At 39.0% G+C, this 25105-nt stretch overlaps 1 protein-coding gene across 1 annotated transcript in view; it reads left to right on the top strand.

The window, feature by feature from the left end:
- Positions 1–2414: 2414 nt before the first annotated feature.
- Mael (maelstrom spermatogenic transposon silencer) overlaps positions 2415–25105 on the top strand; it is a 33924-nt gene continuing 11233 nt past the window's right edge. The window contains exons 1-8 of the mRNA XM_055624637.1: positions 2415–2586; positions 2759–2851; positions 4199–4298; positions 5547–5702; positions 6985–7026; positions 14055–14179; positions 14847–14901; positions 15011–15152. Coding sequence (XP_055480612.1) covers positions 2455–2586; positions 2759–2851; positions 4199–4298; positions 5547–5702; positions 6985–7026; positions 14055–14179; positions 14847–14901; positions 15011–15152 — 845 coding nt within the window. The 5' untranslated portion in view covers positions 2415–2454. The remainder of the gene's footprint in view (positions 2587–2758; positions 2852–4198; positions 4299–5546; positions 5703–6984; positions 7027–14054; positions 14180–14846; positions 14902–15010; positions 15153–25105) is intronic.

Consider the following 25105-nt stretch of genomic DNA (forward strand, 5'->3'; position numbering starts at 1 on the left):
GCAACTCCAGTTCCAGGGCATCCAGTGTCCTCTAAGGGACATAGACATACATGCAGAAAATACACAAATGCACATAAAATACCTTTTGAAAATATGTCTGTCTCAAAATATAATTTGATGAATTTTGACATGTCCGCCTTGTAACCATTAAAACTGCAAAGCACAAAGTAGTTTGCCACCTCCAAAGTTTTCTATATAAGTTCTGTTTCTCCCCCAACCTCCAGGCCTCAGGCCACTACTGATGATCTGACGTCTCTAACTATGGTCTTACCTTTCTCAAGGGTTGGATCTACCGTGTCACAGAGAATGGACATTTTTATGTATGCTCTCCTCCACTCAGCAACATTTCAGAATTCATAGAGTGTCGAGATTAGCTCAGTTCTTTCTATTCCCCTGTAGCCCAACATGTTATATACCACAGTTTACCAATTCAACTGTTGATGACTTTGAGTTCTTCCGTGTGGGGCTTTTTCCGAACAGAGCTCTCACAAGCCTTTGCGTGCCTCCATGCCTCTGGAAGGGGTGACGTTGCTGAGTCACGCAGCTAAGTATAAGGAGATACTTTCAAGCTGCTGTCGCATCAATATTCATAAAAGTTTCAGTAGCTCCATATCCTCACCAAATTTTACACCGATATTCTTGCAGCCCCCAAATGTTAACACAGGTTTCTAAGAGAATTGGCTGAGGAAAACTGCAAAGACAACCTGTGCCAGACGCCGACCGTCCCCTGCTAACCTCCAAAGGTTGTCAGTATCAGAGTTTAAAGGAGAAAATCTACCAAATTTTCAAAGAAGCAGTAATTTTCATCTCTTATTCAATTCTAAGAAGAGAAAAAGGACGCTCACCTTATGAGACGGTAATAACCCAGATACCAATATTTAGTAAGGCAAGCTGCCCAATCATGCATGGCTTGGGTCCTGGGACCTTCCCTAAGCAGGGGCAGAGAGGGAATGAAGAAAGACTTGACGTAAGGCCACACGGCCACACTCACAGTGACTGGGACTGGGTAGGAGTCGTCTAGTCTGGAACCACAGTGTGTCTATTAGGCACAGAGGAGGGGTTGGAGTTAGGAGGAGGTCTCTGCAGGTCTTAGACTGTAAAGATCCAGGAGGAGGGAGCCACGAAGTTGTTTCCACTGCTCAGTCACTCACAAACACTGTCATGCTCTCCAAGAAAGCCTTATCGCGTCTCTTGAGCCTGGCCCATACAGAAAAAAACTTTGCCAGTTTCTCACCAGTCAGAGACCTTGGGACAAGGCCCTGCCCACGTCAGTCCACCCAGCATGGACTTTCAGGATGCCACTCACTCAGATATTCCTCTGATCCCTACAGAAAGTGCCACAAAATATAAAACAAAACATTTATTTAATTATTTATTTAGTATCAGCCATGCCTCAGGAGCAAGAAGAGTGTGAGCTATAAACGTGAGGCTGGGGTTCAATACCAGAAAAATCTAGCAACATTATTAGCAAACAAACTGTGGTTATCTGAGAAGATAAAAAAATTTCAAATGTATTTTCAACTGCCTTAAAAACAAAACAAAACACAAAAAAACATGCTACATAGACATAAACCTGGTAAACTGAAAAGGCACAGGAATTTCCCAGTGACAAAACCCAACTGAATCGAGCATTATTTAAACCAGAGTGAGAACTCCCTAACTACACAGGATTCAGCCTTGAGTCGGCAGTTAACTACGCAACTTACGAGATGAGAAAAGCATTTCACAGTGACTCCAAAAACGCCACCCAGCAATAAAACTAACCAAAATAAAAACTACCCAGGCCTCATGAGAGAGCCTGTAAAACTTTATTCAAGGATGCTATTTGGAATCTCGGCCTCTCGTGCTTCCTTCCTGTGGACCACTGTAAATCCCGCTGGAAAAATTGGGGGAAAGGGCTGAGAGCGCAGTTTGTTGGGGGAGGACTCTGATTCAACCCTCAGCTCCCCAAATGCTAATGACTAACAAAAGTTCTTAAATAGGTCGGGCTGGCTATCGCCACCATTTCCCTGTCAGGGCTCACTCTCGCCCACCCCGGCTGCGAAGCACCTAGGAGACAATCAAGCTAGCCCTCTGCCTACCAACCAGGTACATTACGCAACAATATACAAAAAAAAAGCACCAGGCCTTCCACGTGACAATCCCCGCCCACCAGGCATGGCAGCCAGCCAATCGCGGCGCTCCCCGCCTCCGCCTCGCTCCTCCCCCTCCCCGCCCTCTCCGCCTCCGCACGAGGTGGAACCTTCCAGTTTCAGGCTGTTGTTTGTTTGTTTTTTTTTTTCCTCCTACCCACCTCCAGCGGGGGGGCCAATGCGGCTGCGCGCTGCGCCCTGATTGGCTGAGCACGGGGCAGAGGCGCGCGCAGCCACCCAGCTCGGTTACTAAGGGCGGAAGCCCGGCGAGGGCGCCGGCGGCTTGCTGCGTCTCTGAAGGGCGTCGAAGCCCGACGACGCCATGCCCAACCGCAGGGCCAGCCGCAATGCCTACTATTTCTTCGTGCAGGAGAAGATTCCCGAACTGCGCCGTCGAGGCCTGCCGGTGGCCCGCGTGGCAGACGCCATCCCCTACTGCTCGGCCGACTGGGCGGTGAGGCTGCGGGGCAGTTGGGCAGCGAGGAGGGCGCGGTGGGGCCTACGGCGCCTGGAGAGGGGCCGCGGCCCTTTTTCCCTTGGGCCGGACCAACCGACAGAACCTTCCAGAACCGTGGAACGGGCGCCTCACCCGCTTCCCCCTCTTGTCTTCCCCTCTTCTCCCAAAGCTCCTGAGGGAGGATGAGAAGGAGAAATACTCAGAAATGGCGCGAGAATGGAGGGCAGCCCAGGGAAAGGATTCTGGGCCTTCAGAGAAGCAGGTAAGGGTAGCCCCTTCCCACCCGCCCTTGGGCTCCCACCCGAGGAACCGTCGGAAAGCCACCAGGGAGTCCCAAAACCCCAGGGGCTGGAGGCCTTGGTGGCCAGGGCTTACACTAAATGGCCTCCCAGAGCTCCTTTCAACTCTTTAACGGTTAGACAGCTTAAAACACAAAACAACAACAACAAAAAACCAGACTTCTGGGTACTTAAAAAGTAGCTGAGCTTGCATTTTTAAACGAGTCCTAGAAGCAAGCCTGTTACACTGAGCTTTAAATACTAGAGTAACAAGAAGTAAAAACCCGAGTTGGTGTTTGTAGAGCATATACAGACAACAACGTTAAGCAAATTCCCGTGTGGTGGGATAGTAAAGTACTGAATAGACGTCCCCCCCCCCCCCCGCGCTCATTTCTGTTAGAAAGCACAAGGTAACTGAGGTTTGTTTTTTTTTTTTTTCATTCCCTCCCTTGTGTTGTTTTATTCGATTTGTACATACTGAGATTTTTCACTCTTAAAACTAGTGACATCGGACTGAAATTCAAAAGTTTGGCAAGTTTCTGTTTTTTTTTTAAATGCGGTAGATTTATTTATGTTTTAAGTTGATGCCTTGACTCAGGTGGATGTATGAGGTTAGCTTTGTGCCTACGCGTTTTCTTGTCGTTATAATTTCTTATAAAACATTCCTCCTCAAGGGGCTGTCGATGGTTCATATGTTAAGAGAACTGGCTACTCTTCCAAAGGACCCAGGTTGGAGTCGGTGCACCCACGTGGCAGCTCAGAATCATCTGTAGCATCAGATCCAGGGGATTCTGATACCCTCCGCTGGGCCGCACTGGCACTGCGCACACGTGACACGTGACATGTGTGGCAAACACCTGTCTGTACACATTAAAAAAATTCTCAAAAATAAGTCTCAAAACTTAAGTATATATTGTGTGTGTGTCTTGTGACAGTTGGAGACAAAACCTGCTCTGGTTTTTCCTTTTAAGTGAAATCCACAAACAGTATTACCGTATTACAGAGTGTGTGGTTTTGCTCTGTTTTGACCACCAGCCCGGCTTCTGATAGTGACTTGGGGAAATGAGATGATCATTAGTGAACAGGTGGCTTTGATCTGTTGTCGTTTATTTACCACTCACCTTACTCATAATTTTTTATAGATTTGCTGTTGTCTTCCCTTAACTGCTGGTATGACTGATAAATATATTTGTTTTTGTTGGTCTTGAGGGAATGCTATCTCAGTGCACAGGATTTTTTGAGGTTACTTTGTTGTATTTAAATATGGAAAGTAAAGTATGCAGCAATAGCTGTGTTTAAAAGTGTTTGATTGGTGATTCTCTCATTTTCAGAAAATCGTATCTACACCACTGAGGAGGCCAGGCATGCTTGTACCAAAACCAAGCATTTCTCCCCCTGATATGTCAAACTTAAATATAAAAAATGATCAAGGTAGAGTATTTCTAAAATGTTGTGCTTTAATAGGATGGCAGAGTGGGTAATTTTTAAAAGTCTTCTGTATGGTATGGGAAGATGGCCATAAAGTGTTCGCCATGCAGTCCTGAAGACCAGCACTCATACAAACAGTTCCAGAGGTGCTGGTTTATAATCCCTGCTGGGGAGGGAAACGGTAGGATGGCTGGTCAGACTAGCCTCATTAGCAAGCGTCAAGTCCTGTCTTAAACAAACACGGACATACTCATGCACTTACATCCTACACTCAAAATGTGTTTTGCTCATTTTGATCTTACATTACAAAATGATTGATCATAAGGGTTTAAATATTATAGCACTAATGTAATGCAAGATGAACTAATTTGCATTTGTTGAAATAATATTAAAAAGGTTTTTGTAATAAAAATCTTTCTTGGTTTCTACTAATTCATACATTATTAAACATAATTAAACTTCTTTGTAGCTCTCACACTTAGGTTATAGACATAGACAGGAAGAATAAGAGTTTTGACCTATTACAGCTTGGTAAGAGTAGTTTTAAATTTTGGACTAAAAAAGGTTATGGATTGAAGGATATGTTAGTTAGCTTGATTTAATCATTCTACAATTTATAAACACATTGAAGCCCCATGGTAACCCATAAAGATGTGCCATTATTATTTGCCAATTAAGAATAAAGAATTTTAAAATATTCTGGGGTTGGGTAAGCATGAAGCAAGGATGAATACTACAGTGCCTTAGAAGAGAACATAGCTAATAAAAGGCCTTTTCTGGCCATACCAGCTGGTTTTGTTGTGTTGTGCCTTTGTTTAACACAAGCTTTTCACATTGGCCTTAAGTGGCCAGTTCTAGTCCCACATTTTTCTCTTGTGTTATAGTTGGTCTTCTGTATATTAACAGAAAGTATAGAAGCAGAGAAGTAAGATTTCCAAAGCGACTGTTTTATTTCATTTGTTGTGTTGGACTTTATTTCTCAAACCTGTTAGTTGCCTATGTACAACTTAGGTGGTTGCTGAAATTCAGTGCGACTCTATTGGTAAATCATAAAGAGGCTGTTGCAAGACTGAAAAATTTTGTTGCTTTATATAAAGAATGGTTGCTACTTAAATTTTTGATAAATGTGATTGTGAAGTTTTTACTTACCTGGTATTGAGTTTTTTATAATTCACTAACAAATAACAGGAACACATACTTGCACAAAAACGGTTCTAACAGTCTTGGGTGTTCTTTTGTTCTGTTTTTCAGCTCTCCTTGGAGGTATTTTTTATTTTCTGAACATTTTTAGTCATGGTGAGCTACCTCCTCATTGTGAACAGCGCTTCCTCCCTTGTGAAATTGGCTGTGTTAAATACTCCCTCCAGGAAGGTATAATGGCAGATTTCCACAGCTTTATCCATCCAGGTAAGTAGCTCGTGTTTGATCCTAGAAGTATATTTGATTTTAAAACTGGCTTTGTTTATTAGTAGTTTTCTTAAAAGCCAAAGTAAAGGGTGAGTTCCTAACAAAAGTTCCTAATATGAGTTACTAATATTATGCACATGAGCATAATACTTAAGTACCCAACGATAAGCAATTAGATGTTGGTGTGGCTGGTTGATTGACGCTTTTCCATTGCGTGAACATTAGAAGTCAGGATAGAATACCTCAAAAATGCACAACCTGCCATTTATTTACCCGTAGCCTTACATGTTGAGATTTTTCTGCGTTATGTCTTGTTTGTTTTTTTTTTTTCTTTTACTTTTTCTTTTCCTCAGTAGTCTTTAGTGTGACACTGAACTGCTTTGTAACCTTGAGAAAACCCTTGGAACCAGTTAGCTCATTCGTAAAGTGTATATAGTAACTATTGAAACAGCCTGGAGGTAGCCCAGTACTCTAAACATCTTAGCCATCTCCTTTCCACTACTCAATGTCTACTAAAAGGAGCATAGGCCAGGGGAGACTCAAGCCTGTGACCTCAGCACTTATTCAGGAGGGTGGCTGAGACAAGAAGGCTTAGGCTAAATAGTGATACCCTGTCTCAAGAAACAAAATGTAAGATTGTTTCAAAGATAAAGGATCTATTCAGTTCCCAAGAGGACAGAGAGCAGTTGAGGGGCCCATCATATCCTTGAAGTCAAGAGGGGAACGTATCAAGAAAGAGCTTTAAACTTGATTTGGATGAGTTTATTCTCAGAGAGCAGCAGAACTAATCGTCTTGCTCATGCTTATGGACGTTGCTGCTTAAGACAAGTCATACAGTTTTTAGGTTTTGTGAGGTGGGTGGGGGATGTGGATGATAAAACACTGAAAATGTAAATTTTCAAGATTTTCTTCATTCTGAAATACTTGTGCATGCTTGCAGTATCATAGGCTCCACCACCCTCAGAGCCCTTCATAGACCCCTAGTTAGAGAAGTTCTTTGGCATGAATTTTCTTTCCCTAGTATAATTTCCCTGGAAGGAACAACTGTTGTGAAAAGCAGTTTGGAAAATACATAAAAATTATTTTGAGGCATCTTTTACTTAACCACCAAGACAAAAGGATACAAAACAAAAACAAGGACACTGTGAAGTTTTAATCTTGAAATTTTGTGTTGTAACAAAATAACCCACATTGAAACTTGGTCATCATGTGATGTATGACTATAGCACAAGTAAGAGAATGTCCATATTTTTGCTTCTCAGCAAAACACTTTGTATTATAGGTGAAATTCCACGAGGATTTCGATTCCATTGCCAGGCTGCCAGTAAGTATAAAGGAATTGGGATAAGAGGGACTGAGTGTGTAAGCCCTGTTAAGACTCACTCCTTTAACTTAGAAAGTGTAAGCTTCAGGGAATGATAGGTGGAATGATCTATAAAGCTTTTAACCTACACATGCACACCTGCTGTTGGGGATTGAACTGGGGTCTCACATGCTAGGCAATCATGTGACAGAGCAGGACTCACAGCCCAAACGTTTTAAAAATCTTTACTGACTTGTATGTATGTGTGAACTCTTCTTTCCACAGCAATATAATTTTATTTTCCAATTGCTACATTTCCATTGGTTTCCAAGGTCAGCTGTTGGAATAGTGGCCAGGCTCTTAAGAAAGTCAGAAGTTCCAGGTGATGCAGACTTAGGCCCACTTATGAGCAGTGTCTATTTTAAAACACTTTTAGAATTGATGCTTCAAAAATAATACAGTTCAGAGTGGAACAGTTTTAAGGTTTGGGTGAGGAAATCAGACTTTTAAGTATTTTTGTAACCAAAAAGTTTGACTATGACTAAATTTATCTAAGATTGGAGCACAACTCATAGAAACAAGGTTTTAAGCAGCTTCCTGCATGATGAAAATGAAAATCATGGTAATTTTACATTAAATTGAGATTAATTCAATAGATTGTTTAAGGGATCATTTTATTCCTGCATATACAGTTTAACCTTAAAATATCAACTAACCTATAGAAGTATTAGAAATATTTGCCGCGCTTACTATAACAGGCATGTTGTGACTTTCATAAAGCTGCTTGTGTGAGTGCACCGTCATGTGCAGATCCAAGGACAGCTTTGGGGAGTCAGCTGCTTTCTACCTTCTTTGCCACTGTGAAGCAGGCAGCTGGGTCATGAGCTTCTGGCAGATTATCTTGCTTTGTCGAGTTTGATGAACTAAGATAACCAATATCTACTGGCACATTCGGTTTTGTTTTTTTAAAGAATGTAGGTTTTAGGGATTGAACTCGGGTTGTCATGATTACAAGGCAAATGCGTTTACCTACCTGTTGAGCTGTCTCTGGCCCTGTAATGCTGTTTTAAACACAAGTATTTTGTACTTTCCCTTAATTTGAATTTTTCTGGTCTTAGTATATTAAAAAAAAAAGTGTGGATATGTTGTTTGCCCTAGAACCAAAGTTGTAATCTGTGAATTAAGGAGTGTAAGATTTTCTAAAATGTTTTTATTGTTTTGTGTGTAGGCGTTTTGCCTTTGCATGTATATCTGTGCATCATGTGTGTGCCTCATGTGTGTGCCTGGTGCTCTCAGGCCAGAAGAGCCTGTCAGAGCCCTGGGACTGAGTTACAGGTGGTTGTGAACCGCCAAGTGGGTGCTGGGAATTGAACTCTGGTCTTCTGGAAAACAGCCATTGCTCTTAACCACTGAGCCACCTCTCAGATGGCTCAGCAGTTAAAAGCTAGGCTCACAACCAAAAATACAATAATTTTTTTCAGTTATACCTCATATTTTGAAATAGGAAAAGAAGGTTATAATACAGAAATTATATTATTTGAGGTCATTGTGCTACTAAATAGATGGTAGTTAAAAACAAGTGGAGAATCTAGAGAGGTGGGTCAGCAGTTAACACTTTCTAGAGGACAGGCCAAGTTCAGTTTCCAACATCCACACAGGCAGCTCATTGCTGTCTAATTCAGGGGATCTGATGCCTCTTCTGACTTCTAGGCACCTGTACTCAAGGTTCACGGACACATAGACATAAATAAAAGGGTTTTTTTGTTGAGTCTATAAATGAAACCAGGTACAGTATGCTTGTAATTTGATAGCTTGAAAGACTTAAGGCAGGAGGATCTCCCACACTTTGAGGCTAGCATGGGCTACAGAGAATTCATTGTCAGCCTGTGCGACAGGGCAAGACTTAATACTCAACAAACAAAAATCCCAAATACAAATTTTATGAAACCTAGTTTCTAATTTAATTTTCATGTTTTAACTTGAAAATGTGATTTCAGTTGGTTCATCATTGAATGCATTACCTTCCTCCTGTGTGTCAAATCATTCATTGAGAACATCATTGGCTTACCATTTCTGTGGTATTTTGATGATGGTAAAACCTTTTATTTAATTGCAAGTTTTTGCAGTATTTTCACATTAAACAAATTAACAGAAAGTATACTTCCTTTCTTAAAAGCTGTCTCTATCTTATCTGTGTCTTACTAAGGGCCAGAAACATTTTTTTTTCCTCATGCTGAGGATCAAACCCAGGCAGGTCCTTGTTGAGCTAGGCAAAGGCACTATGCTGAGCTGCACCCACAGCTGGGAATGACTTTCAGCTAATTGAAACAGCACAGTTTCTCATTCAGACAAACTTAAAATGTTTGAAGCTTGCCAATTTAAGCACGTTTTAAGTTGCCAATTAAACAACCCTGGGAAATGTGCCAATTAAATAAGACAAATAATGGTTAGGGTGACAGCTGTGTTGACATAGTACCTAAAAATGCCTGTGCTAATGTAATTGTACTGATTTGGAGAAGACCAGGTTTCATAGAATAACCTACCAAGCTAAATTTACATATTGATGTGTTCTGTTTAGCCAGTCGTCAATGAACAATGCACACAGATTTGTCAAGGCTAGTGAGATGGCTCATTGGTAAAAGTGCTTGCTACCAAACCTGATGATCTGAGTTTGATCCTTATGACCCAGATGGAAGTACCTCCTTCTTAAATACTTCTCAAAGACATTTTGCTACCTGGTCTTTCAGGTAGTATAAATCAAGTAACTGCTGCATGGGCGTTACAGGTTATCATGTTAAAGTAGTAAAGAATTGCAGGGCTGAAAGGCATTTTAATACAGAGTCCAGCAGTGTACTTAGGTTCCTCACAAAGAGGTGCTTCAGGCTCTGCCTGAGCTTGGCACTAAGAGGTCTGGACTCTCCTTCCTTACTTGAACAAAAGAGCTTGACTTCTGTTCGTTTCACTGGCTAATGACTTTTCTTTAGAGAAGTTCTACTTTAAAAGAAGCAAAGCTTTGAATTATTATTGCAGCTTTCTATATGAAAGATCCGTCAGCTTTACAAATGCATCTTCATCCAAAATATACAGTACTGACTTAAGTGTAGCAAATGCAGTGTACCTACCAGTCAGTTGAAAACACCATATCACCACCAGTACCACTACAGTCTCCTCCCACCCCCGCCCCACGTCTTTATAAGAGAAATATTCTGAATTTTGTGTTACTAATATTTTCTGAATAATTTTACTATGTACATATATATATATATATATTTAAATGCTTTTGTTTTTATAAGCGTGTTATTAGCATTCCTGTACCTGTATTTAAGTACATCTTATAGAACTTTTCTGTTGTTAAATTTTGTGAAAATGCCTTTTCTCAGCTTAAGCCTTGCATTATTCACTCACTATGAGGCCTGTTTTTAAGTTTTAGTACTAGGGTACTGAACCCTAGGTCTTGAATATGCTGAGCAAGTACTCTACCACTGAGCTACATCTCTAACCCTGTGTCTTGCTTTTTAATAAGCACAAGTGTTGGGTTTTAGTTTGGCAAGTCAGTCAGTTTTTATCAACTGTGAATCTTAATAGCTTTTTGCTACCTGAAAGTTAGTCACCTGTTCTAAACTTTGCAAAGTCTTTTTTTGTAACTGATGTTTATTCCATCTAGTGTTTACTTGTGTATGCTATGAAATGACAAGTTATTTTCATTGCTTTCTTCTATAGACAACAGTTTTCTTGGCATCATTTAAGTGAATAACCTGTTTTTTCCCAATATGCAGTCTTTCTTAGATCAGATCATTCTTCTTCTTGTTTTCTTTTAGTGGCCTACTAGGATTTTGGGTTTTTTGAGGGGTTTGGCTTGACTGTTGTGTTCCTTAATTAAGTATAATAGTTTGAAAATGTTTAGATAGCTCCCCTGATATTGTTCTGTAATATCATTGCGATTTTGACCCCTATTTTTCATCCACAATTTGGAATCAGTTTTTCATACTTCACCAAAAAAAGCCTTGTTGAGTGATTGGGATAACTGTAAATATTTAGGTCAGTTTGGAGAAGATAAATGCCTTCATAATGATGTCTTTCTGTGAACACGGAGCTACTTACGTCTTCAGGTCTATAATTTCATTAATAAAGTTGTTAATATTTTAATACCTTTTGTTTATTTGTATTTTTTTTTAGATAGTCTCACCTTGGCTAGCCTAGAGTTTATTTAGAATAGGTTAGCATCCTACTTGGGACAATCCTCCTGCCTTTCCCTCCTGAGTATCTACATTACCATACCACTTTTTTGTTGTTTTGTACATGCTGTTTTGTATGGTGTCTTCTGAAGTAAACACTTCATTTTGCCTTAGTTCATGGAGGCTAGGATCTCTAGTTTCCAGTGTTTGACCAACAGTAATTTGCTGTAGTTTCTTCTTCCTTGACTGCCCTTACTCTTCCTTGTGTACACTTTTATCAGAGTGAAGAATTTTTCTGTTTTCAGTTTAATTACAGATGACAGTTGAATATTTTAATAAGGATACTCTTATTAAAGTGTAAGGATACTTTTTAGTAAGTCTCTGCTGTTTATTTGTATGGTGATTTATCATCTTTTAAAATGTTTCAGCAGTGGTGGCTCACACCTTTAATCCCAGCACTCTGGAGGGAGGCAGAGGCATGTGGACAGCCAGGACTGTCCACAGAGAACCTGGTCTCAAAAAACAAAAACAAAAATTTCCAAACAAGCAAAAAACTTGTTTTTGCACTTTGCAGTAAACCCAACAAGGTAACAATAGGTCTCTTAATTACTACTCGGTTTGGCATGCTCATGCTTTGTCTTAGGCTCTGTGTATTTATGTTGCTGTTGATGTCGGATTTGGTTGTCAAGGTTACTTGCTATAATGAAAGATGGAGTTGGGGAATGTGTTTTCATTTATTTTTTTTTAAGTTTGGTTTCTGGTACTGCAAAAGTATTTAATAAAGTTATTTCTGAGGGCTAGATATTATAGTCTTATGTTGATCTGTTTTCATAGTTCCTTGGTTATCATGTTTATCAGACATCCCTCTCCTTTTGCCTCTCCCACTAGAGTGTGTAGGTGTAGCACACAGAGAAGAATCACATTAGTCATATCTAAGGAATGTTTATGGTTGTGTCTGGCAGAAAACTGGAGTCACCAGGCATCTAAGATTATCTTAACACATGGTCAGAAATTGATGTTACTTAAAGCTATGCTTCAAACTTTACAAAACTAACCCATCTCAGCTCTTTACCCAAGTCAGAAGACAATAGATTTTATTAATATTTTTATTTATAGGGTCTCTTGAAACCCAGTCCGGCCTCAAAAGAAGCCAAGCTCCAGCTTCTGCTCTTCCTGCCTCAGCCTCTCAAATGCTGATACTATAGTTAGGCACCACCACACTCAGTGTTTACAACACAGAGTAATACAAAAACATCTTAAATTTTTACTGAGTCTGCTAAGATTCTGTCTCTAGTTTATCAGCCTTTTTAATTCCTTCCTCCGTTCTCCAGTTTTTCTTCTTTTCCAAGATTCCAGGCTCCTAATTCCTTGTTGCATTATTCTCTGTAGTACTTTGAAGTAGAATTCCACTTCTTGAGCCTAGAAAGTTGCACACTAAAGAAACTTTTGGGTACTTTTCTGTGAATTTTGTTTTTGGTTCCCTTTCCAGGCTCTGTGTACCTGCTTTTCACAATAGAGTGTTTGAATAGAAGGAATGCCAGAGTTAACTTAGGGCCTTTCTTTAGAGAGGTGTATTTGCTTTTGCTAATGCACTTATTGGACTTAAAAATTTTAATCATAGGTTCTGAAAGTGTTGCTCAACCATTTAGCTGCTTGTAGAACTGACAAGTGATCTAAAAGCAGCCCTAGAGAGTTTCCTAACTTTTCTTCTTCATCAGTAAGTCTTGACTACTGTGTATGTATGTGCTGCTAATAATCTTCAAGGTCACTTATTTTTTTGTGAAGGGTTCATCTAATTACTTGATCTGTTTTGTTTGTTTGTTTGTTTGTTTGGAGTTGGGGAGTTTATCATTCCTGTCTTTAAAAAATGATTTAGTATTTAATGTTTGTGTATCATGTGTGTGCCTGGTGCCCATTGAGGGGTTTGAGTTCTCTGGAACTGGTAGTTACAAATGGTTGATAGCCCCTATATGAATGATTGCATTAGAACCTGGGTCCTCTAGAAGAACAGCTGGTGCTGCTTACCACTGAGCCGTTTCTCCAGGTCCGTGAATGGGCCGACAGTATAGTTCAGGGGAATAATGGCACTTGTTGCTAAGCTCGAATACTTGAATTCAATCCTGGAATCCACATGGTGAAAAATCAGCTTCTGTAGGTTGTCCACTGAACTCCATGTACATGCTGTGTATGGTTACACACACATACATGTGTGTATGGTTACACACACACAGTAAACAATTTTTTAGATCCCCAGAACCTACCTAAATGCCTAGTGCCTCTAATTCCAGCCTCAGGCAGAGACAGTGGATCCCCAGAGCCTAGCCATATTAGCAAGTTCGGGGTTTGTTTGAAAGACCTTGCCTCAGGAAATAAGGTGGAAGAGATCAGGTATGATTCCTGATAGCACACTCCACATCCATAGGCATACACATGCTTTTACACGTTCTATTCAGGCAAACATCCATATACACATGCACACATACACACACATACACTTACATGAAAATTTTTAAAAATTACTACTATGAAGTCATCTAGCCTTATTTAACAAAATGGTTTTGAAAAGCATCATGGGAACAGTACAGACATTGTAGACTTGATCATTAATCATGGGTTCAAGTAATCACTCCATTGGTAACTATTAACTATTTCTAGGAGTCTCTGTGGTGTTTTCTTAATTTATGTATTTCCCACCTCCTAGAGCAACCATAAGATTTTTGTTTAGAGTATGTAAAGTATCTAATGAGAACCAGGCTTGGCACAAAAGCCTACATGTGAATTATCCACTGCTCTCCTGTATTCCTCCTGTCTCACACTTACCTGATAATATTTGTCTTGTTCAGTGGTTGAATTTCACATCTTTATTTCCTTCAGGTGATTCTAGTCACAAGATTCCTATTTCAAACTTTGAATTCGGGCATGACCAAGCAACTGTGTTACAAAACCTTTATAAATTTATTCATCCAAACCCAGGGAACTGGCCACCTATTTACTGCAAGGTAATAATCCAGTTAGAAGTTCTTTTAAGATTATTCATTTAGACACTAGAATACCTGAAAAGTACTAAAAGAATTTCAGTTTTGTATTTGTTGTGTGTTTTAAAACATGCTCATTCTGATTTGATTTCTGTGCAATTAGTATGGTCTTTAAATTCCTAAATTTGAAGGCTACCAAAGCTGAGTATAGTATTTTTTTTTCAAATCCCTATTGAAATACTTTCAGTATTGTTTTATTCCAATGAATAGATTCTCCATTCTGTATACATACAAGATTACATGCTCCACAAGATTACTTTCTATTAAAAGCTCTCTTTTTGTCAGATTCTCTTACCCATTGTTTTGTCGTATTTAGAAAAGACCCTTTTTGCTTTATCTAAATTCCCTAGGAGAGTAGTCAGGAATTGGGTCCTAAACTTGCTGTTATATTACTACGGCCATATCACATTATCTGAACATTGACTTCTTTATTGGTCTACTCTAAGTCCCACTTGTCTTTCATAAAGTGTATTAACACACACATCCCCAGTTAATAAGAGCAATAGTATATGCTATTTTTATAGATTTCAGTTAGTGTCTGTCTTTCCGATACACACCCCAATTTGAAAGGACACTATTAAAGTAATTCAAAATAGGTGAAAAATAACAAGTAATAATTTTCCTTCCACAGTCTGATGATAGAGCCAGAGTTAACTGGTGTTTGAAGCGTATGGAGCGGACATCAGGTGAGTAGAACTTGCATCATTGCGGAAGTGCACTGTACACTTTGTTCTGATAATATGTGTTCTGAATGCCCAGATTCACTCATTGTATTTTTCTGTTCACTAACGGAAGAAATCAGGCAAGATCTAAAACTTCTCACTGTAGAGGACCTTGTAGTGGGAATCTACCAGCAAAAATTCCTCAAGGAGCCCTCTAAGACCTGGGTTCGAAGCCTCCTAGATGTGGCCATGTGGGACTACTCTAGCAACACAAGGTATGGATAATGATTTTGTAATTCACTGATGTTGATTCTTTTTCTCAACTATGTCTGAGAAAATAGGTTTGGACTAGGTTTGGGGCTTTGTGGTTTGTTTCGTTTTGAAGTACTTTTCAGTTAAACATCTAAACTTGTAAACATCTAAAACTATTTTTTATGAGTATGAGCGTTTGTCTATGTGCACATCACATGAGTTCCTAGTGATCCTGGAGGCCAGGCAAAAGGTGTCAGGTCCTCTACAGGCAACTCTTTACCACTAGAGCCAGCTCTCTAGCTAGGGAAGCTTACTTTCTTTAGATGTTGTTTTTCATACTATGTTTCTTAGCATACAATAAGTGATGAAAAGATACATTGCTGTTTTTATACTAAAAACAAAAATACTGCTAAGTAAAATGACTGGTCTTTACAAGTTAGAATTTCTGTACTGATGAAAAAAGAAAGTTTCTGATTTATTTAGAGTTTTTATTAGTTTTTAAAATTTCTTTTTAGGTTTTTTTTTTGTTTTTTTTTTGTTTTTTTTTTTGAAACAGGATTTCTCTGTGTAGCCTTGCCTGTCCTGGACTCTGTAGACCAGTCTGGCCTCGAACTCACAAAGATACACCTACCTCTGTCTCCCCTAGTGTTGGGATTAAAAGCAAATGCCACCATGCCTGGCTTTAGACTTTTATTAAATTGTTTTCATCGTGTATAATTTATGCAAAGTGGTTCATAAGTGAATTAAGTTGGCAAAAGTGTTTATTTTTTATTTTGAAATGATCTTAGCTTTACTGAAAAGTTAAAAGATTAATACAAAATAAACATTACTCTCTTGGTTTCCTTAATTAACATTAATACATTTTTGTTATAATTTGTTTCTAAATACATGCACACTTTTTTTTTTTAAAGCCACTTGAGAGTAAAGTCACCCTGCTTGTTTGTGTTTAGGTACTCGGATATTTCCTAAGAATAACATTTCTCTTACAAATAGTGTAATTAATTACCAAAGTCAGAACATTGCCACTGACACACAGTACTATTTCCTACGTTGAAGTTCATAGATTGCCAGTTTTTCCACGGTAAATAATGTCTTTTATAGATAAAACACTATGTCGAGTTCAATCCTGAATCACATATTTCATGGTCTTCATGTCTCTTACAAGTGCTTTGATCTGTAACAATTGTTGGTCATGTATGTGCATGTGTATTGCTAGGGCTGACCTGGAATTCATGATCATACTACTTTGCTTCCCAATTGCTGGCATTACAGGCATAAACCACCACTCCTGGGTCCTTGCTTTCTTACAGTTTTGACATTTCCTTAAAGAGTGAAGTTCAGTTAGTTCATAAAGTGTTTCTCAGTTTGAGTTGGTTTATATTTCCTCATTGACTACACTAAGGTTACACACTTGAGGAATACCATAAAAATCCTGTGTCTCCTCAGTATGTCACATTTGGAAGTATCTTATGTCAGTCGGTCCCATTCCTCATACTGAGAACTTGGCCACTTATCTAAGATCTGTTAAGAGATACCTTTGAACAGTTACTTTTGTGTGCCTACCTCGAGGGTTGTCAGGCAGCTCAGCAGTAGAGTGCTTTGTAGATAGCATAAGGCCCTGGGCTCAAGCTCCAAAGAATGGAAAGTGTTTTTGCAGAGAAATTTAATTCTTTAAATTCCAGTTCTGGCATCCAGTGATGATTTAGTTTGAAGAGTTCTTGCCATGCTTATGAAGGCATGGTTTTTAATTGTTCCTTCAGTACTTACTAGTTAGAATTCGACAATAAAGTTTTCTCCTTCACACAGACTTGTGTTTCATTCAGTGAATTGTGTTGTTAGCAGAGCTTGTTTTTAATCTCTAATAACATGTGGCCTGCAGAAAATTCCTTCAAGCTGTGATTTCTGTCTCCTTTTCACAGCACCTGGTCACTCTTGAGTGCTTTTTGCTCTGTGGTACATACCTGCGTCATCTTCCATTGCTCCATCCTACCCTAGATGCAGTTTCTCTAATAGGTCCTTGATCTTTTCAATGCTGGATGATGCTGACAGTAGAAATCTGTTCTGTATGTGTCTTACTCTTTTAACAGTCTTAGTGTGTGCTGAATGAACTTGGATTGTTGTTGGAACTATGGCAGTTCAGGACTCATTTTTAGTTGACTTCATTCTGAGGGATAGAGTCACAGGAATTTTTTCAAAAGTGACTTGGGTTTTGGTTTTTGTTTTTTTGTTTTTTACTCCTTCATAATAGTGCTTGTTCATATTCTGTGTTGGTTCCCTTCCACTTTGTTGGTTGTATAAAGCCACTAGCATTGTTTTAAAAGTGTATATTCAAAAGTGTCACTTCACTGAAACCCCACAAAAGTTTAGACATTAACTCAGGGAGAACTGAATCTTTATAGTGTTGTGTCTGAGGACAAAGGTTATTTTCCTGTTGTAAAAATCAACATTGTCTTTGTGATAATGTCTTTCACACAGGTTTTTGGGTCTAGTATTAGTGGATTGTTGAGGGGAAGTTTCTTTAATAAATTTCATTTCTATGGAAACTGGTTTAATTAAGCTGTGTAGTCTAGGGGAGTAAATTTGGTAATTGTATATTGGTGAACATAGTGAAATAGGTTTAAATGTTTTTAGGTATCTGTTAGGAAGGCAGCTTCAAAATTTTTATTTCTAAAGTTTCAGGTTTTTTTTTTTTACATCTTATAGATTCTGAAATGTCATTTTGAACAAGTACTGTTTAATTCATTCTCTAATCTAATAAAATTAAATGTAAAGCTTTTAAATGAGCAGATTAAAGGCCTTCATGGATTGTTTTTCATAAATTATAGGTCTTTGAACTAAGACCAAACTGTGTTGATTGTTAAAAGCTTTAGGTAGTTACTTAATATTTATGGATTTTTTTGATAACTTAGTATATAATCAATTTTATGAACTGTCTTACAAGCATATGAGAATATTCTGTTCCCTTTGTGGCTGTAGGATTTGAATCTATGGACAAAATCAACACTGATTGTTGTTGACTAGTCAGTTTTCTGTTAAGTAATTAACACCCAAGATAATCAGTCCATATAGAGAAAGTGATGGTTTTGATTGTGGAGGCTCAACTCTGTGACCAGTTGGCCACTTTTGCTTTTGTGGTTGTGTTCAGGCAGAACCTTGCAGTGGGGAGTGTTAAGTGGTAAAGCAAACTGCCTTATCTCATCACTGGGAAGTTACAGAGGAGGGGACTGGTGTTCAACAGTTGTCTCAACAGACACACCCTAACCCTACTACCTGAAGACCTCCCACTCACCTCCCTCGTTTTTAAGATAAGGTCTCACTGGGTAAACCAGACTGTCTGGAACTCTGCTGTGTCAAGGCTTCAAACTTAAGAGATCTGCCTGTCTCTGCCTCTGCCTCCAAGTGCTAAAATTAAAGGTGTGAGCCACCACACCTTACACCCAGATTCCAACCTGAGACTATCATCTCCCAGGAACACTATGTTGAAGACCTTTGGCAAATGGGTCTTAGCAGGAAAAGCTGAACTACAGTGATTACTTGTGTTGGTTCACTGTATAGCCATGAGCTCATCATCATCCCTCCTGCTTCTCCTTGAGAGTAGAGACCATGTCTGCCCATGTCTGCAGACCATGTTACCATGTCTGCAGATTCTCTTACTCTCCAGTTAACTTTGTCCCCTCAGCAGAGCATCTGAGAGTAGTGTTTTGCCGTGTTTCCATACCTCCTTGCATACTTGTTGCTCTTAAAAGGTGTCTGTTAAAAAGATTGGTGAAAGGAGACGTAAAAGGTATTTCCTGTTTTTTTGCATGGTTGAGATTTCCACAGTCAAAGCTTTGTGTCCATGAATTCCTGGAAAATACAACTCCATTGTGTTGTATATTTCTTTTGCAAAGCTTATAATTTTCTTCGTTCTAACTCTGTGGCCTTTTAACTTAGAGACTTTAAAGACTTGACTGTTTTCCCATCCTTCATGGCTCCTCTCGGTTTGTTTAAGCACCACTTCATGAGGTGTCTGATAAACCATTTCAGTATGCAAAAATTGGTAGCTGTTTCTATAGTTTTTTTTCAGGTAGAAATGTTTGTTCCACTCTTGATTTATGTTAAGGAAATCTATAATACATGATGCTTTATTACTTTTCACTTTAGCTATTTTCTTTATACTCTTTTTTTTTTTTTTTTTTTTTCAGAAGAAGAAAGTTTATTATTGCCAGTAGGGAGGAAGGAGGAGGAAGGGAACAGGGGAGAGAGGGAGAGAATAAGTATCAGGTACCCTGGTGGACTTCTGGGCGGGTTTAAAACCTTCAATTTGACAGCATAATAGCTCATAAGTCTTTCATAGATACAGGTAGGGTTTCCTCTTACTTGATAATGTTCACAAACAGTTCTTACAGGTTACAGTCCTACCATCTGTCAAGTTAAAAAACAAAACAGCAAAATGTCCCTCATATAAAAGGGTATTAGAAAGTTCGTCTTTGATCTTTCCCATACATTTTAATACATGAACTTAAAATTTTAAAAAGATATCCTATTCTTTACTTTGAAAATTATCACAATGGATTTTTCCAAATTACAAATAGCTTTATGAAGATACATGAAGCATGAAGATACATATACAGTCAGGATTGACAACCATCAGCTAGAACAGTTCCTCTATGAAAGCGGGCTGGTCAAAAAGGCCCTTCTTGCAGAGCGCCTGAAACCCTCCGATGCTGTCATCAGGAACGCCTTGTTGGCTTCCTCCAGGGCAGGGGACACCCCAGCCGCCTCAGCGCTGCTGTCCAGGAACCATCCAACCATCCGACTTATCACCCTCCATGTCAGCCTCCAGTCTTGGCGAGCGGGCCTTGCTGGGCATGGGTGGCGGGCAGCTCCTCTTCCATGGGACCCTCCTCTGGGCTGCTGCACTTCCATCTGCAGCTTTCTTCCTACAGCTCACAGAGCTCTGCCATCTCCACCATGGTAGAAATGATTGTGCCTCTCGTTTTATTCCTTAATCATGTATTCTCATGGCAGTTTCCTGGTTTCCTTAGTTTCTTTTTCAAAATGACTCTTTCTTTGGGTAGTTTGTACACTACTTATGATTTTATTCTGTTTTGATTTCTGAGTCTAGTCAATCCTATTTCTCATTTTAAGAATTGCTTTTACTTCTAAATTTTTCTTATTCAGAGTATGTTTCCAAGTCCTCACATACTTGTGTGAGAACATTTAATTCTATATGGAATATTATTTTAGAATTTTCCAAGGTTTTTTTTTTTTTTTTTTTTTAAGTTACAGGTGTTTTCCTATTTTCTTGTATGTTCTAATAGCTTTCTGTGGCTGAGACTTGCTGTTTCTTTTGTCTCTTGGATGGTAATTTTGACAAGTTCAGTTCAAGAGCTCCCTCTTCTGTCAGTGTAGGAACCAGCATACAGACAGTTTCACTAACATGACCTGGGTGGAAGGTAGCTGATTTTCCTTTTTTTTTTTTTTTTTTTTGGTCCTACAGGATGTTAAGTTTATTCCTTTGGCTCCTCACCATCACCCAAGTCTAAAGTGTTCTTCTTCCACCTTCCACCTACACAGGTGCTTTCTTAGAAGCAACAGGTTTGTTCTCACAAGTCTCTAGTTCAGTTTGTACCTGGAGTGTTCTACCTTTTTGTGGGGATGATTTAAATTTAGTCTCAGGTGCTCCTGTATCTTTTCTCTCTTCTCTGCAGTTTTTTTTTTTTCTGGACTCCACAGTTGTGATATATAGACTGGGAATGAGAGACTGAGAAATTTCTCTATTGCGATATAAAGCTTTCTCTTTATAACTGGGTTTTTAGTGTTCTATCCTCTGTACTATCAGTGTAAAATCTCGTCTATTGTTTGTTGTTATTCTTGTTGACCTGTAAAATGTGCAGATGATGTCTTAGGATAGACTCAATACAGTTACTTCAGTTACTGACCAAAGTGTTTCTGAAACTACATTCAGAAGACTTTGGTATCTATATTTATTTTCAGTATTATCCTCTGTGCCATTGATAATATTGGTAAAGCAGTACTCTTATTTTAAACAATTACCAATGTTGTCAGGTATTTTCTTCTAAACACTGACCTTTGGTGCATATTTCTGTGCTGCCATTTTCTTTACCTTGCCAGAAGAGATCAACAGTTTTTTTCAGAGACAAAATATATCCTAAAATTCTTAAATGATTGGCCAAAATATTGAAAGACTGCAACCATATACTTTAAAATATTTTTTTAAAACTATGTAAGCTTAGGCCATGGTATATTCCCATACATTTTAATGACAACTATATACTATCTTTCTGTGTAAGATGAATTTCAGCATCAGTTAAGGTTCTTTATAATAGAAGAAATGCATGTTGAGTAAATAAATACAGACTCAGCAAGACTAAGATAGCTTTACTGAAGGACGTTTTTGGAGGCCTGTGCTAAAGGGTTGGTTCAGAGAGAGACTGATGAAGTAGTAATGCGGCCAGCTTAGTGAGGAAGCACTGGGACCACATGCCTCTTTTCTTTCACTGAGTATTTCAAAAGAAGTAATTTTGAGGAAGTTGAGGGCTTGTAAACTATAGAAAACAGTTAGAAACTGTTAATATAAGTAATAGGACTCATTTTAAACCTACTTAAAGTACCTACTTTAGAACCTACTAAAAGACATAGTAGTAAATGGCTGATAATACATTATCTTAAAGTTTAGGAAAAAATGTGTAGGTTTTATATTGATGCAGCTTAGTACTTAAGCAATAAGGTAGTAAGTATCATGCTATTTTAGAAGCACAAGTATTTAAATTTCAGTTTCTATCCTGTTCTAATGTTTCTTGGCAGGTTGTCTGTGGGTCAACATAGAGTCTGTGACCTGCTGACTAAAAGGAGTATAACCATTATCTAATCAGCAAATACTGACCCAGGCATAGTTGCACACACCTCTAACCTCAGCACTCAGTCAGAGGCAGGAGTGCAAGGCTATCCTGATCTTCTATATAGGGATTTCCAGGCTAGCTAGGACTCCATCAAAGCAAAACAAAACTTACTGCACATCTTTTCTGTGCCAGGCATTTATGCTGAAGGCACACAGCAAAATTAATGTGCTTCTGCCCTCATGAAGCTAACATAGGAAAGATACGTGCAGTAAATATTAAGAAAATTGACATTTTAGTTTGTAATGCATGCTAAAGTAACCAACTGAGAAGTGCATTCAAGGGGATACTTTAAAAATGGTCAAAAAGACTAATTGTAGTATGAAAGCTAGGAACTGCAGCAGAAGGAAGATAAAATGAAGAGAGCCTTGTTAGAACTAGTAATTTTACCAAGTAGGAAAACAGTAGATTAGGTTCCTTAAAGCTGTCTTAGGTTTTTTACAGATGTGTTGAACGGAGATAAGAAACGGGGTGTGGAGCCTATACTTATTGGATGAGCCAGCAGCAAATGGCTTGAGACTAGGGTGCTGACAATAGAGAGAGAGGAGTAGATGGTTTTAGATTGGTAAAAAGGAGTAGACCTTGCTTAAGGACTGGAGCTAGAGAGAAAAAGGAAGCAGAATGACAAAGCATAAAGAATTGAGTATAGAATATTCTGAGAACCTGATGAAGCATATGATGAGCCCACAAAGTGTAGATGAGATCATTTACAGAGGCTGATCAAGAAGACTCAATGCAGAACCCTCACTGATAGGCTTTGTCTTTACTGTAAGAAATCGTGGGCAGAGCTGTGGCTTTGGATATGTCAGAACTCCCATCCTATAGATGCTACATTACACAAAATGTCAGTGTCTGTGATGAAGGCTAGTAAAGTAAGGAATGAAGCCATGTCTTGTGCAGTAATCTCACAGTCCACCACGAGCCACTTTCTGGGTTAGGGCCATGTCTTTGCTTTTTTTTCCCCTTGGTGTATCTCATTTTTTGGAAATCTAGATTATCCTTTTTGGTCTTTTTCATGTCGCAGGCTTTCTTTAATGCCTGGTTCTCCTTGGTTATGTTTCTATTTAGAAATGAGGCTTCAGAACCAAGTCCATCTTATTTAGTGGGCACTATCTGCTAGTCAGGCTTTGCTGCAGGGAAAACCACCAAAGAAGCTTGGTAAGTTGGAGGCAGAATTGTAATGTCAAGAATAGTCAGGTCATTCCCTTGTATGGTGTTGGAGAAACTGATGCTCTTTGAACAGAAATTCAGCCTCATAACCTATATAAGCTCATTCTTAATTTGTTGTTCTGTGTGCATATGGGGTGTGGATGTGCCATGTGGGGAGATAAAAGGACAGTAGGAGTGTCTCTTTCCCTTCTACTGTGAGGTCTAGGGATTGAGCAAAGGTTGTCAAGTGTACATGGTAAATGCTTCATCCAGTGTCTACTTTTTGGTATGGGCATGTCCTTGACTCCAGCACCTCTCTAAAGTTCTGATAGTCATATACAGGTAGATCTTTTCTCTCGTTCGTGTTCTGTGAGGCACAAAGGCAGTGACTTAAGGCTCCATTTCTTCATTTATTCCTACAATACTGAGAGAACCCTGTTTGTGTGTATTATTTGTGTGTCCATCTAGTTATTTTAACTATGATTTTAAAAGACTGGGGATAAGAAATAAGTACATGCATGTACTTAATTCTCCTTCTTAACCAAAGCCTTGGCAATAGAAGTATTCAGAGGTGAGGTTTTATGTTGTGACATCACTTTAGAATTAACCTACTTAGTTCAATTAAATGAGATTTTTATATTTAACAAAAATTTGAGCAGATATTGTGTAATACAAGAGTAGGTTCTGTGAGAAATGTGGAAAAGAATGACACGATGGTCCTTACCCTGTTTTCCTGTTCAGTAACAAGAGTAAGATGTGTGAAGGTGATAGAGTCTGTATAAGGTAACTTCTAAGAAGCCTTACAAAGTTTCAGAGAGTGATGTTTTATCAGATTAGAGGCAAATAACATCAGATTACTTCACTGTGGTGGCTTTAAAAATCATGAAATACTTTATGGGGTCAATATTTTGTCTGATATTTTGGAAAGACAGAATTTGTATGGGCAGTGATGTGGGCTGAATAGAGGACATTTCCAGTAGAAAGCAGCCTCCGCAGTGATTCAGGAATGAGGGGGTACATGGACTGTAAGAAAAGCCAGTGAGTGAATCTGACTAGAACAGCTGTAGGATGATGAAAGTCCTAACGGTAGTTTTCCTTGGAAGGAAGAATCTAATCTGAAATAGGGGCAGAAGCAATCACCAGAACTTTTTGAAATAAAAAGGAGTGTAAATAGCTTTATGCTGTATATATATGGGTGAGGCAGCATCATAAATAGCTTCATGCTGTATATATGAGGCAGCATCAGGAGCTTGGGGAATAGATAGTATTGTCAAAGACCAACTTCAACATTCAGTGGAGGCAAACTGATGCAGGGCATAGGTCCCACAGCTGGCTGCTTGGCTGGAGACCGGGCAGACTTTTTCTGAGGGTAATTTTCCAGGGCTAGAACTGATAGTGGCAAACTGAGGGGCCAGAATTAAACTGTAGTGGCAGGCCAGTGATGATAACTTCCTGGCAGGGGCTTAACAGCTACCATGTGAGTTGGGGCTGGGGCTGTTGGCTTGGGTCTTCCACTGATTGTGGCAAGCATCTAGAAAGAAAAAGATCACACAGACAAACACACTCTTGATAAGACAGACTCCAGCGGGTAGGTTCTAATAAGCTTCTTTCTTTACCTTTTCTAATTTAGTTTCTCTTACAGGTGTCTTTTATTTTACACATACATACATACATACGTGCGTACATATTCACATATTGGGTGGATGAAGCAAACTCCAAAGAGTGGGTCCAACCCAACCTTACATACATACGTCTTGGTGGATGAAACAAACTGAAGAGTGAGTTCCAAACCACACCTTTACTCTTTCTCCCACAGAGCATATATCCCAGCAAGATCTTTCAGGCAGTATAAAAAAAGAAAATCACAATGTGGTCACATTCTATTTTTCTTAAAGTGAATGATTACAATGAGTATATGTAAGAAA

Source organism: Psammomys obesus, unplaced genomic scaffold (assembly GCF_907164565.1).
Source record: "Psammomys obesus unplaced genomic scaffold, mPsaObe1.curated_primary_1811, whole genome shotgun sequence".
In the NCBI taxonomy this organism is placed as follows: domain Eukaryota; kingdom Metazoa; phylum Chordata; class Mammalia; order Rodentia; family Muridae; genus Psammomys; species Psammomys obesus.